At 39.7% G+C, this 20,089-nt stretch overlaps 1 protein-coding gene across 3 annotated transcripts in view; it reads left to right on the forward strand.

Annotated features, from left to right (window-relative positions):
- The first annotated feature begins 8,001 nt into the window (after positions 1-8,001).
- The window catches only part of TRABD2B (TraB domain containing 2B), a 408,394-nt gene continuing 396,306 nt past the window's right edge, over positions 8,002-20,089 (forward strand). For all 3 annotated transcript variants that reach the window (XM_073643517.1, XM_073643518.1, XM_073643519.1), the window contains exons 1-2: positions 8,002-8,444; positions 9,684-10,244. In XM_073643517.1, coding sequence (XP_073499618.1) covers positions 8,334-8,444; positions 9,684-10,244 — 672 coding nt within the window. In that variant the 5' untranslated portion in view covers positions 8,002-8,333. The remainder of the gene's footprint in view (positions 8,445-9,683; positions 10,245-20,089) is intronic.

Below are 20,089 nucleotides of genomic sequence, written 5' to 3' on the forward strand. Positions count from 1 at the left end.
AAATTTTGGAACGTTTGCTATTCTCTACTCCTGACTATCGTGCATCATTATAGTACTGGAAATAAAGCATGTTTTACCTTTTTACCAGAACCTAGTGGCAATCCCTATAGCAGCACCGTTGGAGTCTTCCCATCATGACCTTCATTTACTAGCTAGATCCGAGCACCTCTTGGTTTGGAGGACCTTGCTTGTTGATGGCTCACAAGGGCAATCTTGTAAAACTTAACTTTTGCTGTGGTGGCGCTGCATGGAAATAGATTGATTGCTGGCAGGCTCCAATTGATCATGGAGTCCCAAGCAATCAAACATCTTATGGTCAAGGAACTTTTCTAACAAAAATTGCAAAGTATTGTCAAAAAAATTCTTCTTCTAAAAAATAGCAGTTTCCATCACAGAGTATAAAATGAACGATTTCAAGCAGCAAAGTCCAAAATGTTAGTTGATACTGAAAGGTCAGTTGATAGAGGTGGGCATTCGTCTAAGACACAGGGCTATTTATCAGCGGCTCGGAGCTGAAATACGCACTGAATACATCCCAAGAACTGGCAAGCAGATTGAAAACATCCAAAGCAATTAGAAGCACAATGATTCTTTCTGCCGTCATCTGACAAGCTGATTTTATGTCTCACTGCAGGCAGAGCGCGGACAGTTGTTGTTCTGTCCCTGCACCCATTCAGCATTGTATCCATGCCCTGTATGTTGATGGAAAACAGTTTACCTACAGGATGAATACATTGAATACATATACAAATTTCAGAAGCTCTTACGTCATGTTACGCTTTCCTGATCGTAAAAAGAGAAGTAAAGACGAATCAATAAAGTAGTCCAAGTCCTGGATAGAGGTCCAAATTAAATAAAAATCGGTCTATAGGGCGCTAAATGAATGAACACTAGAGGTGAAAAATTTGTTAGGGCTAAAAAATAAATTTAATGAGCCCTTTCCACAACGCATTTCGATAGTAAAATATCTTCCTCAGGTGGTACCACCTCACCTCTAGTGTTCATTCGTTTAGCGCCCTAGAGACCACTTTTTTATTTAATTTGGACCACTTTCAATCCCCCTTTGGGGGTTAGCGGCAGGAGCAGCTTTTAGTTAATCATTCTTAAATCCCCCCACTATAAAATTCCCCTTTGGCTTCTCAACTCAGGACCTGCGGTTGGGGGCTGCACTCTCCTAGCTTCCAGGACCTGTGGTGATGCACATCTGATCCTGAGTCACGTGATCTGTGGGCGGACACGTGGCCTGCAATTTTGGAACCTGGAAACGGTGAGCACGAGCGGCGGTCTGCAGCACATGGCACGTGTTGTGCCAAGCTACCTGTACCTTGCGGTGAGACGTGCCTGCTCCTTCCATTTTTCACACTAACACCGGAGTTGTGCAGGTGTGCACAACTCCAACAAGTGAGTGGCCTTTTGGCTGTTTCCGTCACATCTACCTATCAAGTCCTTCACATAGCGCGCTTTTTCTCCCTTTCTCTTCCAAGTCCTGGATAGAAGCCACTAAGGACAAACTTTACAAGATCACTAGAGGTTGTCACACAGCTTTGCTCACGTCATAAATCTGCATGGTTGTGCCCAGTTATGGTATATCCCACTTGCTGCTCCCTAATGGCTCCTTCACACGTTTTTCCGCATTTTCAAATTCTCCTTTAAAGAATATTTTTGCATGAGTTTTGTTTTTTGCAAAATGTGACATTTTTTATTCTCCTAAATCCAGATTTTTAGCATTTTGCTTTTGTGCAAATTCAACAAAATGGCTGTTAACTCACAGTCCGAGCCTCCGCTCTGTCTGGCCTCTTCTTCCTCCTATGTAAAATATCCACTTTTGGGCATGTCCACTTTGTACCGGAGCTTCCAGCGCCAAGTAAGACTCTGAGATTACGACGCATGTTGTGACATGACAACGTTATGACTTGTGCCATCTGAGGTGCTGATTAGGCCTTGGGCAATGCACGTTGTGACGCGCATCGTAATGTCAGGGGCCATCTCGGTGCCCGAAAAACCCAGCATGAACTGAAAGTGCCCAAAGGGGACATCGCATGCGGAAGTAAAAAAGATGGTGGGCAGAACAGAGGATCAGACTGTGAGCGGCAAGGAGAGTATCAATCTTTAATTTTTTATTTACACCCTACATTTACTATGCTCTTGAGTCTTCCCGTAAAAAGTTAATAAAAGTTAGGTTTTATGTACCTCAAAATGGTGCCACTGAGAAATACAATTCACCCTGCAAAAAACAAGCCCCCAGCAAAAACAAACACTTTGTCATAAAGGCCCAAAATGGGCACATCCTTAAGTGGTTAAAGCGGTTGTCCAGGTTTATCATGAAAGGCTTCAAAAACCATGTGACTGCAGACCTGTGAATCCTCACATCGCGTGCAGTGCACACTGTGAAGAGTCTCCAGTGCCGACGGCGAGACCGAGTGGTCATGTACTTGTATTGAGCGAGGCTGCGCACGTCTAGTCAGAATGTGGCCGGAAGTACGCATACTTGAAGTTACATTGACACTCGGTCTCACCACCCGCACAGGAGCATCCAGTGAGGAGCGCAATGTGAGGAGTTACAAGTCTGCAGTTACACAGAGTTGACTACAGAGTTTCATGAAACTCCTTTATGGATATATGTAAAATGAGACCCTAGAGCACAATAAGGAAGATTCAAATTGCATCAAATAACTTCCATGTAAATTAAATTTCCTTGCCAAATTCAAGCGAATTTTAAATTTTGGCAGATTCACTCATAACCAGTGGCAATTCCCTATAATTTCAAATATCGCAGTTGATACAACAAGTTTTAACCATACCATATGGGAAGAGATAGTAAAAAACAAACAAACCAGCAATTCTGTTTTATTCAATGTAATTTAAATATTAACTTTATTCTGCAGGTCAATATGATAATGACAACATGGAATTGATATAGTTTTTTTTAATGTTTTACTACTTTAAAAAAAAAATTGTGATAACAATCTTTTGGTAATCTCTATATAGTTTTTTTTACTACTACTTTAAAAAAAATCAAGTTTTTGATCAAATCTTTTGATAAACTCTTTTGGGGAGGGGGTTGGTTCATCATATTCCGAGAACCGTGACTTTTTTTTTTATTTTTCTAAAGACAGAGTTGTATGAGGGCTCATTTTTTGCGGGACCAGCTGTAGTTTTCAGTGGTCCCATTCTTTGATATACAGATCTTACATATGCCTTTATTTTCACTTTTTACTAAATTTTTTTGTGAGGTTATATGAGCAAAAAACTCAAATTCGGGTATTGTCTTTTATATTTTTTCTTACGGCACTTATCTTACATGATAAATAATTATATATTTTTAATGTACAGATCGATACGATTACAGCGATACCCTACTTATATCTTTTTTAATGTGCTACTACTTTTGCACAAGAAAATCACTTTGTAAGAAAATCTTTTTTTCTTGCATCATATTCAGAGAATCATATCTTTTTCATATTTTTGTTTACAGGACTCTATGAGGGCTTGTTTTTTTTTACATAGTTGCAGTGTTATTAGTACCATTTTTGGATATGTACAAAGTTTTGATCACTTTTTATTTTATTTTTTTTGTGAGCCTGGATGAACAAAAACAGCAATTCTGGCATTTTTTTCCCCTAATTTTTTTTTCGTGGCATTTATCATATAGATAAATAATGATATATTGTTAGAACACATGTCATTAATGATGCGGTGATATCAAACAGGTATCATTTTTAATCATAGAATCATAGAATGGTAGAGTTGGAAGGGACCTCCTGGGTCATCTGGTCCAACCCCCTGCTCAAAGCAGGATGTTTACATTTTCTAGATTAAACACTTATTTTGGGAGGGGGGAATTGAGATTTTGGGGAGGGTTTTTTCAAATTTCTATTACTTTTTTTTCTACAAAATGTATTACTTTCCCAAGTGGACTTAACCCCTTCACCCCCTGTCCATTTTCCATTTTTTTTGTTTTTGTTTTTTTTCCTTCCTTTCTTCCAAGAGCCAGAACTTTTTAATTTGCCCTCCAATATAGCCATATGAGGGCTTATTTTTGCGAATCGAGTTGTACTTTTGAATGACACCATTGATTTTACCATATAATGTATTGGAAAATGGGAAAAAAATTCCAAGTGCGGTGAAATTGAAAAAAAGTGCAATTCCTCAATAGTTTTTTTGTATTTTTTATTTACCATGTTCACTATATGGTAAAACTTGACCAGCCAATATTATCCTCCAGGTCAGTACGAGTATGCAGATACAAAACATGTATAGGTTTTGTTTTTTTTTTAAGTGGTGAAAAAAAAATTATAATTCGTATGAAAAAGTGTTTGCTTTTGTCTCCGTTTTACGAGACCCATAGCATTTTCACTTTTCAGGATATGGGGCCGGGTGAGGGCTTAGTTTTTGCGCCTTGAGCAGACATTTTTATTGATGCCATTTAGGGGGGGGGATACAATGTTTTGAACGCCTCTTATTGCATTTTATTGCAATGTTGTGGCAGCCAAAAAAACGTAATTCTGACGTTTCGATTTTTTTATCATTACGCCATTTACCGATCAGATTAAATTATTTTAGATCTTGATAGATCGGACATTTTTGAAAGCACCGATACCAAATATGTGTATTTTTTATTTTTTGTAGAAATTTTTTTTTCAGTGGAGCAAAAGGGGGGTGATTTGAACTTTTGTGTTTTTTATTTTTTCATATTTTTTAAAAACTTTTTTTATTTAACTTTTTACTGTACTTGAAGCTGCGATTGTCCCATCAAAAATCATGATCTCCTATGTATGCCAGCCACGGGCTGGCATTCGCAGGAGGATCGTAATGACAGGTAGGGGGTCATCAACAGAACTCCTGGCTGTCATTAAAACCCATCGGTGCCCCGTGGTCACATCACGGGCGCGCCAATGAAATGATGAGCGCCCCTGTTGGCGTGTGTTAAATCCCGCTGTCAGAGATTGACATTGGGATTTAACAAGTTAACAGTTAAATGCACATGATGGCTGATTAAATCAGCCATCATCTCCTGGGAAAGATGTGGGCTCAGCATGTGAGCCCGCATCAAAGGCAAGGACATGACATATGATGTAAATATATGTAGTGTAATGGATTACTTAGGCTGCCAGTGTTGCCTATTAATCCCTCCCTCTGGCAGGATTTGATAGGCTATAGTGTATAACAGACCCGGAGGCCATTATCAGGGCTCTACTCAGCCCATCGGCATCCTGCAATCAGACTGCACAAGGCTGTCAATGGCTTAACAGAGGGAGTGTTCTCCCTCTGTCAAACTCCTCATGTGTGAGAACAATGATCCTAGCAGTCTCTGTAGTCTGTCAGAGGTGGCTGGTTTCCTAGGAAAGGAGTACGCACTGGCTCACTCTGCTCCACTCATGCTGCAGAGGCAAAGCCTGAACTGTCAATCATCAGGAGCACACTGCCCCTCGGTAAGCAGGAAGTCGGGAGTTAGAAGAGGGGTGCGCTCCTGAAGATAGAATCTTTATACTGCTCCTTGTTTATGTTTATTAAGGTTATCCCTGCAAATGTGACTTATACTTCACCAATATTCTATCTAAATTATAATCTAACTATGCTAGTACTCAATTGTACTTTGATTACTTTAATTCCTTGCTCCTCCCATAAAAAAGTTATTCTTGAGATGAGTACATTGCAAATTTTCTGCTACAAATTAATGTCTCATATCCTGATACAGGGCTTTCTAGCATTGAGCCAGCGTAGACATAGAGGTAATTGCAAACTGGATTACACATTGACCTTAAAGGGGTTTTCCACTACTCGGATGACCCCTTCTGAATACCTATGTTTCACCCCAGTAAATAATAACACTTATACTCACCTTCGTTACCGGCAAATTTTTAGCAATGTCAGAACTGGTTCTTCTGGGAATCGCTTGACATTGTTATGTCACGCAATCACTGTGGCAATCACACTCCCCTCCTTTGAAAAAAATCAAGACATCCAGAGGAAGTGAGAGCTGTGGCTACTCTTTCACTCCCTCCGCATGGTAATTACATCGGTAAGAGAGGAGACTGAAGCCAACGCTGATTGGCTGCAAGGATAGTGTGACATAACAATGTCACGCAAGCCCAGGGACAGCCACTGCCCACACCGCTGGAATGGCGCCGTCACCGAAGGTGTTTTATATGTGTTACTATTTTCCTGAGGGGAAATAAAGGGATTCAAAAGGGGTTGTCCTAGAAATAGAAAACCAATTTAATTAAAAAAACGTATGCAATAAGCTCCCCCTAGTGGTGGCTTCAAGAATGCAGAATATTGTCATTTAGTTTTATATCAATGAAGGGCATTTAGAACTCTGTATCTGAAAAAATGGAACCATGTCCATTATAACAATTTGGCAAGAAATTAATCAGCAAAAAATGTTTTATGTATAACTGAAGGCAGACATTCACTGGGACCTGTCACATTGTACATGCTAAAGGCTAACAGTATGACAAGCAGGAGCTAAATCGATTGTTGTAAAAATTTGAATAATTTCTATTTTATATGTAAGTCCCTGCACATTCTGGGACTAGGTGTACTGTCCTATTCAGTAACAGACAGCTAATTCTGCATAAAGGTGCAAAAAGAGATATCAACTCAAATATCTTTCAACAGCAATTTCTGCACCTGATACTTGCTGTTAAGAGAAATCTGTCATCGGGTTTTTGCCACCTAATCTGAGCAGCATAATGTGGAGACAGAGACTCTGATTCCAGCGACGTGTCACTTACTGGGCTGAAGTCTTGAATAAATCACCATTTTATCAGCAGGAGATTATTACTAGAGGGCTAGTAAACCTGCTGCCATGTAGTCCTCCATATTCTGAATAAACCCAGCCCCACCACTGATTGGCAGCTTTCTGCCTATGCACAGTGTACACAGAAAGCTGCCAATCAGGGGTGTGAGCTGGGTTATACAGAGCTCAGCATTCAGAGAACTGGTAGATCTGCAACATGTAAAACTGAGTTTTTATCAAAACTGCAGCAAGAAGCCTAGTAAGTGATACATCACTGGGATCAGGATCTCTACCCCTACATCATGCTGATCTTATATTGGGTAATAAATGAGTCCCTTTAAAATCCATGTTTCCCTTGTAAAAAAAATGTGTTCTGTGCAATGCATAAATCGTACCGATCCTTTAATTCAAGATCCAGCCCAATAAGTCCAGGAATAGGGATGAGCTGACCTGTGGAAGTTCAGGTTCTGGTAGTCGACCCAAACTTTATTCCAAAATTCGGTTTGGGTACCATAACTGTACCCAAACTTGAACCAGAACCCAAACTCTAATGAAACCAAAGGAGACCCGAACTTTTGAGCTGGAAAATCTCTCTCTCTGCAACGGACTTCCCCCGAAACTTCAAACATTGCAACGGACGTCCGGGAGAAGTCCACGTTTAGCACCGGATGGTAACTGTCCAGGACAAACGCCAAACTTTTAAGTTCAGGTTCGCTCATCTCTATCCAGGAACTGTCCCTATTCTCCTGCTCTGTAACTTTCCACTCTTTGTAAGTGGACGATACTCAGAAAACAAATGTAAGATCTCAATAAAAATATATAAATATTGACAAATATATAAATGTATAAATAGAGTAACACATTTATAAATATGGATAACGTAAGGGCTCTTATAAAAGATATCCCAATGCAGTAGAATATCAAATATCACATGAAGACTTTATATCTCACGTCCATCATGTTGACACATTTACAGTCATCTACATTTAGGGAAACCCTCACTGAATCGGATAATAACCTGCATTCCTGCATCCTAATCTGAAGCGGTTGCAACAAAGTATCAATACGAGCAGAGACCATTAAAGAATAAAAGTTAATGACATAATTGAGACTTTGGTTCAGCATTGTACTCGGAGTCCTGTGTCGTGTGTCCCATTCTGAGATGTGATCACAAACTGTAGGCGAACGTCTCTGGTGCTGGACTTTTTTGGGGTGGGAAGAGCAGTGTGGCTGCACCCTCTAGTGGGAGGAGTACACTGACAAGAAGTTTAGGATGGGACTCTCAGTAACTTCCCAGCTGTTACAGAGTGTGATACTGACATGCAGAGCAGGGTCTGCCTTCATGTGCCTCTTCAAATAGCAGCACCCAGCTCACCCCTTGCCCCCATCAGCACCCTGTCACCCTGGCAAAAACCTGCACACAATCTCCTTACAGCCAGGAGGAGCATGGAGGAGCCCTGCAGAGCCCTGCCACCCCATCGCTTCTGAGAGACCACAGGAGATTCTTGCAGGCAGCTACCAATAAGAACTTCTTTGCACTTGTTCAATGTGAAAAGAAGGTTTCTGAAGTTGTCACTTTACAGGAAGAACCATGTGGACCTGGACTGGCATCTTATACTTTGTATTGTGCGCTCTTTTGTTACAGGAGGTCTTGTGCAGGCGACTTCCAATGGATACTGGTCAATGTGGACTGCCCAAGTCGGTGAGTGAGATACTAAGTAGATTTTAAGTGCTGATTAGATTGTAAGCTCTTTTGCTTAGTAGGATGATTGATTGTGTGATTATGTATATTTGTGATATATACTTGTGTATATATATATATATATATATATATATATATATATATATATATATATATATATATATATATATATATATTTATATATTTTGAAAGTTTCCCAAAGTTCTTTTTTTTTACGACGATATATATATATACTTGTAATATATATATGTATATTTATATATATTGAAAGTTTCCCAAAGTTGTTTTTTTTATGACGATATATATACTTGTAATATATATATATATATATATATATATATATATATATATATATATATATATATATATATATATATATATATATATATATATTATTTATTTATTTATTTAGAAAATTCCCCAAACTTGTTATTTTTAACGACCTCGAGCCATGGCGACTTGATGGACGAGCGATCGTATTATTATTCCACATTCTTGAAGTTCCCCAAAGTTAAAATATTATAATTACTAGAAATTGTAATTATTATCGATATCATTTACAGTGATTAGAAATACAACTGTCTTATCAAGAAGGAAAAAGTAACCAGATGTAAACTTTTTTTTTATTTCTATCTATGTGATGCTATGCAAATAATATTTCTACCTATTACTTTTTTCCTCATTGAAATTTATGCGCCTGATTTGGAAAATTCCTAAAATGATTCATTTTCATTTATGATTTTCACAATGACGGAATATATAAGTCTTATCAAGAATGAAAAAGTAATTGCCTAGGAAGTGTGGTAATGACTATAGGAACTCATCAGTCAGGTTTGGGATGGGGGGCAGGGTAAAAAGAAAGCTTTGATTCAAATCCTATTTATCGGAATCTGCACAGTCCATTATTTGCACACCCCATGGTGTCTCTGAACTGGGAATGACCGGTGGACAAGATGCTGCTCGCTGGGGAGATGTCTTTTTTGAACATTGATAGGAAATTAACATGTGTCATCTAAGCTGGCCTGATGATAAAACTTATTAAGTAGAATTATATCCATTGAGATCTTTCTTCTGGAGATAGTAAGTTGCAAGAACTTTCTACTTTACAACATTCAAAAACTTTTTGAAAAGTTCAGCATTTTTTATACAAACTTTCAAAAACTTTTTGGAAAGTTCTTAACTTTTTATTCAGACTCCGACAAACCTTGGTTTCATGTTCTCCTTTTTATTTTTTTTTAGCAAGAAGAACTGAATTCTTTCTTATGGACCATCAAGAGGAATCCACCTGCTTTCCTCTTTGGAACTATACATGTGCCGTATACCAGGGTATGGGATTTTATACCCCAGAACTCTAAGAAAGCATTTCAGGATAGTAACAATGTCTACTTTGAGCTGGACCTTACAGATCCTTATACCATCTCAGCTCTGGCCAGCTGTCAAATGTTGCCACAGGGGGAAAATCTACAGGATGTTCTGCCCAAGGATTTATATAGGAGACTTAAGAGGCACTTGGAATATGTCAAGTTAATGATGCCCCACTGGATGACGCCAGACCAGAGGGGCAAAGGTCTCTACGCTGATTACCTTTTTAATGCCATCGCTGGTAACTGGGAGAGGAAGAGACCTGTATGGGTGATGCTTATGGTGAACTCTTTGACAGAGTCCGACATTAGGTCTCGGGGTGTCCCAGTTCTGGATTTATATATGGCCCAAGAGGCTGACAGGATGCGGAAGAAAACTGGAGCTGTGGAAAGGGTAGAGGAGCAATGCCATCCCCTTAACAGGCTGAACCTGTCCCAGGTAAGATCCTGAGTTTATTATGTAAATTGGCAATGTCAGAAATATCACAGACATAAGGCACATTGTCCCACATAGGGTATCTTACATTATTGTAAGAGAAAGAAGATAATTTGAAGTGATGGCACAATGTCCTTTAATTAACTAGTCATTTGGGACTTTCAAAAAGTCAGATGAATGCCTACTATGAGCACTGAAATTTCCACCATTATCTTACTTTATTCTCTCTTTTCAACTTTTCTTCTCACTTTTCAAATGTGGTGAGTGATGGGAAAAAAGTTGCAATTTTTTGCACAAGTTAGGAGCATTTTATAATTTTTAATTTCAAAACTGTCATGAAATATGGGCGCTGATGTAGTCCATAAATGCTTATATTTATGCTCAGGCTTTAGGGCAGGGGTCCCCATCGTGTAGCTCGAGAGCCACATGTGGCTCACTGGCCGTGATGTGTGGGTCGCGACTGTCTGCCAACTTGGTGCATTAGACTCTGGTGTAGCAAACAGCTATAAAGAGCAAGTCTCTAGATGGTGACTACACAGAAGAGCAGATCTGAATTGGGGTAACATAGGAAACCCTGGAGTTTGGCATACTGCCTCGGTGTGATTTCAGTGGACAAGCTTTGGCTTTCATTATACCGGTAATGGGGGCTTTGGTTGTCCCTACTGTGAGTGGGGAAGGAGCTGGATGTGGCTGTCGACCCTCTCTCAGAACTGAATGTGGCTCTTAAGGTCAGAAAGGTTGGAGATCTCTGCTTTAGGGGAACATAAGCTCCTTATCAGGATGCTACGTTTGTACTTGGTGTCAGTGTCGGCCTAAGGTGCCAAGAGCCCACCAGTAACATTGACTTTGAGGGGTCCATTTTTCTCCTGCATGCAAATATTACACTATACTTGTTCACAAATGTACCTATACCTCAGTATAATAATAAACTTAGTATTTTGTTAAATGAACAATGATATGCTGCTTTTTTGTGTACCAAGTGAATTATGCCAAGTACTGCCCATACAGTGAGGTTGGGGACCCATGTCTGCACATTGGCCCACTGGGGGATTCCCCTGTTACCCTATGGGTCAGTCCGAGCTTGCTTGGTGTGATATATTTCATTGTAATAAGTTGAACCCTAAATTAAGGAGCACACTGTGGTACCTTGGTCATTTAATAAGCCATCACCAAGGTTTAGAGAAGACCATGTGTTGGTGGCAAAACCTCAAAACTTATTCAATAGAAGAATATATGCCACCCAAGACTATACAGTGGCTGCCAAAAGATGCATATGCCTGGCATAGATGATCAATGTTAATGCATTAGAGCTGTGCAAAAGGGTTAAACACTAGGATGATCTGGCCACATCATTGGACTCATGGCTAAGTTGCGAACATCCGCGGCTTGGATGTAGTGTCCGTCATATGATCACCTACTCAGGATTTGATGTGACATTTCAATTCCAAGCAATGGCACTGGCCAATGAACATTGTAGCTTATCCCAGTCTCTAGTAAAACTGACAGAAACACTTCATAAACCTCTAAAGAAAATCCACAGTAACTTTCTAATGGTGTCCAGAGCTTGTAAAAGTTGCCGACACTGGAGACGTAACAAGGAATTAGCAGCTCGTTATTACAGCCCTGATGTCCAGCTCTGTGCAGTATTGGCAATGCCGGGAGTCCACTGCGGCCAAGTTACGATTAAACACTGGAAAAAATAGAACAACGCCCAGGCCTGACCTTATCACGGGTGACACAATACACACATTTTTCAGCAATCTGGCTTTTATCATTGCTCATGAATGGGAATTCTCATTAACAGGAAGCTTTTTTTCATTTATACCTCTGCTACCAATTATAAATGGGTGGTCGTCCATCCTCAGGGTTATCACAGGTGATCGGGCATCTTCTCACCAGCTTCAGGGGGTCACATCTTAGTATCAATTTTTTTCTGAAATGTTGGAGTTTTGTTGGAATTGTGATGTCCTAGTTCATGACAAATACACTGGCTCCACGATACTTGTGCAATTTTAAGCATCAATGATAGAATGCAATAATAGCTATAAACTGCTATAATCCACAATATGGGAGATTTATCAGAACTGCTGCTATGGAAAAATGGAATCGTTATCAATAGCAACTAATTAGGTTGCTGCTTTCCAATTACTATGGAAAACTGATCCCAAATTTCCTTGCCGGCAGTCTCATTGCTCTCTCCAATGTTCTATTAACATTTTGTCAAAACGTCAGAAATTACAGCCATCTAAGTAGACGTCATATTTTTTCCCTTTGTTTATTAAAGAGTTCTAATATTTAAATATACAGTAGTAGAACGCATTACATTATGTAAGGGAGGAGAGGAAAGCCTTAAATCCCAAGGGATGACAATAATTTGACATGCTGCACAATGGAGATTTCTGCATTTATACATGTTATAAGTTGGTGAAAGAAGTAAGGAAAAGACAGAAGGAAGAATGAGGGAAGGGAAGAGAAAGGAAGGAAGAAAGAAAGAAAGAAAGAAAGAAAGAAAGAAAGAAAGAAAGAAAGAAAGAAAGAAAGAAAGAAAGAAAGAAAGAAAGAAAGAAAGAAAGAAAGAAAGGAGAGAATGGAAGAGGGAGACAGAAAAAGAAAGAGAAATATAGAGAGTAAGAGAGAACAAGAAAGAGAGAAAGAAAAAGGAATATAATATAAGACTGTTAGATATAGGTAGAATGATAGACATACACAGATAGACAAATAAATAGATAGATAGATAGATAATAGACAGATAATAGATAGATAATAGATAGATAATAGATAGACAGATGCCAGATAGATGGATAGATAGATAGATAATAGATAGATAGATAGATAGATAATAGATAGATAGATAGATAATAGATAGATAATAGATAGATAGATAGATAATAGATAGATAGATGATAGATAGATGATAGATAGATATATAGATGATAGATAGATGATAGATAGATAGATAGATAGATGATAATAGATAGATAGATAGATAGATAGATAGACGACATAGATGATAGATTTCATTATAGCCCTAAGATAACATGAGAAGCTGATCTCTGCTGCCTCAGCTCTGCTGCCTCAGCTCTGCTACCTCAGCTCTGCTACCTCAGCTCTGCTACCTCAGCTCTGCTACCTCTATGTCTACAGCATTTCTGTAATAAAGAGGTTAAACTCCAAATCACACTTGTTACACATGAATAACTTTGTCATTAGTTCTTCCATGGGCTCCATATATTTCAGGACTGTCAGCTGCCGGATTAATGTTTTTGTTATCTTAGAGTTCTGCGCTTTTCAACCTTTTTTTAGTTCTACATCTGTCTGGGAAATCTGGGTGACAATCAATATGGCTGTTCGTGCAGCAATGATAAGCGGCGTCACCCATCTTTGCAGATCTGCTTGCCAGCCAATGTGCCTGGTTAGGATGTAGAGGTGGCATTTCTGCATGTTGTGATTTTTGTAGACATTTGTTGTGGTTTTCTCCTTTGGCTTTACGCATCTTTGACGCTCACATATTCCGAGTTTTCCCAGTCCCTTGTGTGCAATGTGTTAGTATGGGGCACTCGGCGGGTTGTATGTTTATCCGCAGCCGACACGTGCTGGATGCAATATACATCTGGGCTCCAACAACAATACTCACCCGCAGACAAGTTTACAAACTCTGTCACAAGCAGACAAACTGCAAACACAGAAACACTACACAGCAGATTTCATAGCTACGGCAATGGGGGACAAGTGATAGCTAGGGGGGCAAATATTCAGCTGTCACTCTTTATTAGTTAGTCATCTATGACCTATTAATTATATAGCACTGACATTTTCTGCATTACTGGACTCACTTTTGTCCTATAACCCTTCATTTTGGAGAGGACGGTTTCCCTTCAGGGGATAAATCCTTCTTTTTTCAAGACTTGTCCCTATTTTGAGTTATATGTACAGACAAGTAGATTTAAAGGGATTGTCTACTTTTGAGGACATTTTAATTTTTTTACTTAAATGTATTTATTTGGAGCTAAAAATCATGTTTGCAATTTGGGTTTCATTATAATCTTGCACCGTTTGGCTTTTACAGACTTTTTTGTTTCCAAGAGTTGCAAATAGAGTTACAGATAGAGTTTAAATAGAGATGACTGAATCGATTTGAGATGAATCAAATTCACCAAAAATTGTACGAAAAAAATTGGCATTTGTCAGAATTATATATTTTTTTTTACGATTCAATTGGTTTGCCATTTCTGTGCATCACATCTCTTCAGCCCTTCCCATAACTGTTTCGCCAGCCCCACCCCTCCAATCAGCTCTATCTCCATCCTGGACCTCTGGTCATCTTCGGACGGGTCTGCCATTTACTGGGCCCCTCAATGTCACATGGGACGAGACGCACATCAATGTCGTACATGAAGTTCCACGTGACCGTATGTTGCGTGATGCACATCATTAAAATCAATGACGTGCTTTGCAACCCCAAAACGTTGAAATACCCGACTGGAAGTGGAACAAAGATAGGGACCAAAAAGAGAAGACAGAAGAGCCAATCAGAGAACTAGCATCAGTGACACAGGTACACGGGCAGCCGGAGAGAGGTGAATGTAACATTTTTTTTAATGTCTTTCCAGAAGATTAAATTGACAATTTTCAAATGTATTCAATGGGAATTGAATTTACCCCCCTGAATTGAGCCAGTTTGCCCAAATTAAATGAACTCAACTCTGTTTATAAACTTACTTGTCAGAACAAGCTCACTGTTGGATTCTCAGTTAACTCATTCTACAGATAGTGCAACACAGAAGGAATAAATGCAAAAGTTTTAATAAAAAATAAAAAGATTTCTATCCGAATAAATGCATTTACAAGTTAAACATTTTTTTAAAGAGACATCGAAGAAAGAAATAAGTAAGTATTCATTGTCTAATCTGCTAGCATTAAGCATGATGAAGGGTTTAGGGGGTCTCTTTTACTCCCCTTATTTTCCTGCAATGCAAAGAGAGATTGACAGATCATGGACTTTCCCTAGTGGACTCCGGATTGAAATCTGGGTATTTTTGGGTGCTTGGAATTGGACAAAGGTAAATCTATGGCTGAGCTCATTATTTCTAACTTGCAGTAAACAAAACATTAAAGAATTGCATAAATAACAATTCCTGAACCTGTCTAGAGTATTTTTACATGTAGTTATTTTAAACATTACCTTCAAAGCCTGCTGAACCCCTCCCCAACATCCAGCAATTCTTCTGCTTCTGTTCCATAAATAGTAATTTATGGAATTCTCTAATATATTATTAGGTTGTTTCCAGGTTAAAAATGTATTTTAAGTCACTGAAGAGCAGAGGATGACTGCAAATGTTTATTCCTAAGCTGCTGCGATTTTATCCACATCCCTGTTCAGTTAGGAAATAACCCAAGAACAAGAGTTTTTGTATTTTTTTTATTTTGTGGTGTCACACAATCGCTCGCAATATCTGATCCGCGCAGACGTTAGAAGGACAATTTTCTCTCTAAGGTCACAAACTCTTGTCGCGGCCAAAGAAAAACACAACTGGCAGAAAACCAATGTTATTTGACACCACCTGTCTGGATGTTGGTAATAGTGATCAGAGGGGGCGATTACTTACCCGGCAACCACACGCCAATTATAATAATGGCCGTGCTGTCATAACCGCTTGTGATTGGCCCTTTGGTTCCCGGTGACTTTGATTGGCAGGTCAAGTACGCTCATCTGTGTATATAATATCATTAGAGCATTCCTTTCTAGTAAAATGTTCACAGCCTCGGGGATTGCTCTATCACACGTGCAGAATTTTTGGGCTGTTTTTTGTATGGTTTTTGGAGCAACAGTCTAATATTCTGGCATCCAGGTGACCATGATAGTGAATTAATAATTACTGTTATTAACGACCTCGAGCCATGATGACTTGATGGATGAACGCTCTGTGGGAAGATCCATCTTGTACAGCCTAGATAGGTCCACCGAGTTCTTCTCCACCATTATCTTGATAGTATCAAGCCATTGAGTTGCTGGTCTTCCTCTTCGCCATGTTCCTTCTATTCTTCCGACCATGATGTCCTTCATCAGAATACTCAACAGTTAAAGGAGTTGTCCCGGACTTACATATAGGTCATCAATATCAGATTGGTGGAGGTCCAACACCCGATTCTCCAACCAATCAACTGGTATGTGCAAAGCAATGTATGGAGCGGAACGAATGGTCTGAACATTGTTTAGCAGCTGCTGCCGTGTCCCTGAATGGAAAATAAACTGCAACATACACAATGTATGGAGCTATTGTGTTCTGATCTATACATTACTTTCATCCGGCAACTACCAGTTTAGATATTAGCTGATTGGTGGGGGTGCTGGATGTCTGACCCCCACTGATCTCATATTAAGGACCTATCCCACATCCTGAGAATAGGTCAAATGTATATACAGTACAGACCAAAAGTTTGGACACACCTTCTCATTTAAAGATTTTTCTGTATTTTCATGACTATGAAAATTGTACATTCACACTGAAGGCAACAAAACTATGAATTAACACATGTGGAATTATATACTTAACAAAAAAGTGTGAAACAACTGAAAATATGTCTTGTATTCTAGGTTCTTCAAAGTAGCCACCTTTTGCTTTGATGACTGCTTTGCACACTCTTGGCATTCTCTTGATGAGCTTCAAGAGGTAGTCACAGGAAATGGTCTTCCAACAATCTTGAAGGAGTTCCCAGAGATGCTTAGCATTTGTTGGCCCTTTTGCCTTCACTCTGCGGTCCAGCTCACCCCAAACCATCTCGATTGGGTTCAGGTCTGGTGACTGTGGAGGCCAGGTCATCTGGCGTAGCACCCCATCACTCTCCTTCTTGGTCAAATAGCCCTTACACAGCCTGGAGGTGTGTTTGGGGTCATTGTCCTGTTGAAAAATAAATGATGGTCCAACTAAACGCAAACCGGATGGAATTGCATGCCGCTGCAAGATGCTGTGGTAGCCATGCTGGTTCAGTATGCCTCAATTTTGAATAAATCCCCAACAGTGTCACCAGCAAAGCACCCCCACACCATCACACCTCCTCCTCCATGCTTCACGGTGGGAACCAGGCATGTAGAGTCCATCCGTTCACCTTTTCTGCGTCGCACAAAGACACGGTGGTTGGAACCAAAGATCTCAAATTTGGACTCATCAGACCAAAGCACAGATTTTCACTGGTCTAATATCCATTCCTTGTGTTCTTTAGCCCAAAAAAGTCTCTTCTGCTTGTTGCCTGTCCTTAGCAGTGCTTTCCTAGCAGCTATTTTACCATGAAGGCCTGCTGCACAAAGTCTCCTCTTAATAGTTGTTGAAGAGATGTGCCTGCTGCTAGAACTCTGTGTGGCATTGACCTGGTCTCTAATCTGAGCTGCTGTTAACCTGCGATTTCTGATAAACTTATCCTCAGAAGTAGAGGTGACTCTTGGTCTTCCTTTCCTGGGGCAGTCCTCATGTGAGCCAGTTTCTTTGTAGCGCTTGATGGTTTTTGCAACTGCACTTGGGGACACTTTCAAAGTTTTCCCAATTTTTCGGACTGACTGACCTTCATTTCTTAAAGTAATGATGGCCATTCGTTTTTCTTTACTTAGCTACTTTTTTCTTGCCATAATACAAATTCTAACAGTCTATTCAGTAGGACTATCAGCTGTGTATCCACCAGACTTCTGCACAACACAACTGATGGTTCCAACACCATTTATAAGGCAAGAAATCGCACTTATTAAACCTGACAGGGCACACCTGTGAAGTGAAAACCATTTCCTGTGACTACCTCTTGAAGCTCATCAAGAGAATGCCAAGAGTGTGCAAAGCAGTCATCAAAGCAAAAGGCGGCTACTTTGAAGAACCTAGAATATAAGACATATTTTCAGTTGTTTCACACTTTTTTGTTAAGTATATCATTCCACATGTGTTAATTCATAGTTTTGATGCCTTCAGTGTGAATGTCCAATTTTCATAGTCATGAAAATACAGAAAAATCTTTAAATGAGGTGTGTCCAAACTTTTGGTCTGTACTGTATGTCTCAAACAACCCCTTTAAGGGATCATATACCTTACATAACTGCCACGCAAATTCTTGTTTTGCCAGGACATATCTCTACCAGACCCCACCAGATAAGCAGAACATTCATATACTTTTGATAGGAAGACCGGAATAAGATGTTGCCAGATTCGGGCTTATCTTCTAGGGAAACAAAAGGATTGGATTTGTAATTTAGCATTGCTGATTCTTCTCTCCCCCAACATCATTTGTCAGTGGAGAATCAGGAAACATTAGATTGTCGGCCATTCCTGCTGATAAAGAGGCGATGCATATTCTTCATCTGGAAGCTCTAATAAAAGCCATTTTAATTGTTGCTCACATTTTAAAAAGCATCAAGTTGGAAAAAAAGGAATGCCAATTGAGCTAAATTTGGATGTGCGGCAGGTGGGGGTTTATGTTACAACTTTTGCATTGGATCGTAGGAGCTATGATAGATGTCAGTGAGCAGAGACATTATTAGAAAATCTAGGACCCCAATGCAAAATACATAACAGGATAAGGAGCATCCATCATGTACCATACTAATATTTATGCCTTCCAATGTTGCTGGTGGACATTTGGGCTCCTTTAGGTACCAGAGTTATGGTGAAATTCTTCCTCTGCACCCCCTAGAGCACACATGTCAAACTACGGCCCGTGGGCCAAATTTGGACCGCAGGGTGGTTTTATTTGGCCCGCAACACCAGAACCACCACCCCTATGTGGTGCCATTATTCTGTATGGAGGACTATGTGGGGCCATTATTCTGTATGGAGAACTATGTGGGGCCCATTATTCAGTATGAAGGACTATGTGAGGCCCATTACTCTCTACAGAGGACTATGTGTAGCCCTCTATTCTATATGGAGGACATTATACTATATACTGATTGGCCCTCGACTTTGTCCAAGTTTTTCATTTTGGCCCTCTGCGTCTTTGACATCTCTGCCCTAGAGCTATGCTATTGCTAGAGGGGGTGCCGACAAAGCACTCATTCTTAGTCTTAGGACTAGAATCCTTGCCAAGGGTGAAGAAAAACGTAGCCATGATTCTGAAGAACGTGTCTCACATGGCCAATTCATTGTATTCTCTAGGAGTGAGTTGCTTGGGGTCCACCAGCGCTCTGCATAAATATAGACATAGGATGTAAGATAAGTGGATGCCTCACACCTCTGGAGACGTTTATCTCATGAGAAACTAAAGATTCAGACAAGCACAATCTTGTGGTTTTATGCCATTGTCAATAGTGTGGGCCAGGGCCAATAAACTGTTGGCAGATTGCTTCCAAACTGGTCTTCAAAATTTGACTCTTCCTTCTTCTACAAGGCACTAAAGACATTCATCCTTGATTGTGACACTAATAGGATCACCAGGGTGCTAATTGTGTTTTAAGGAAGAATAGGAGACCCTTAGGAACAAAGGCATATACTCAATGGCTTAACCCTTGCAGCTCCAGTGACTGAATCTCCCACCCACTGTGATTGCATTATTGGTCATTTGCATGAGCTATTTAGGGGCATTCAGTACAGATTATTTTGCTTTTTGTTGTTCATCACCAGTATCTTCCATGTAGATGTGTAAACTTGATTAGGACCCCAAATGGTTAATGATTGGTTCCTTGAATATTTATCAGATCTTGTTAATGGAGATCAATAGTCCTGCTGTGTTCAGCAATTAGTGTTAAGTAGCATTGGCTGATGAGATAATAAAGAACTATATTATTCTTCTGTCCTGGGATGACTACTCTTCTCCATGTATACCTCTGGCCTGATAAAGTCCCATGGCTTCCAGTGCCATCTATGCACTGATGA

The sequence above is a fragment of the Phyllobates terribilis genome, unplaced genomic scaffold, assembly GCF_046119375.1.
Source record: "Phyllobates terribilis strain yellow unplaced genomic scaffold, ASM4611937v1 Scaffold_8__6_contigs__length_399053987, whole genome shotgun sequence".
In the NCBI taxonomy this organism is placed as follows: domain Eukaryota; kingdom Metazoa; phylum Chordata; class Amphibia; order Anura; family Dendrobatidae; genus Phyllobates; species Phyllobates terribilis.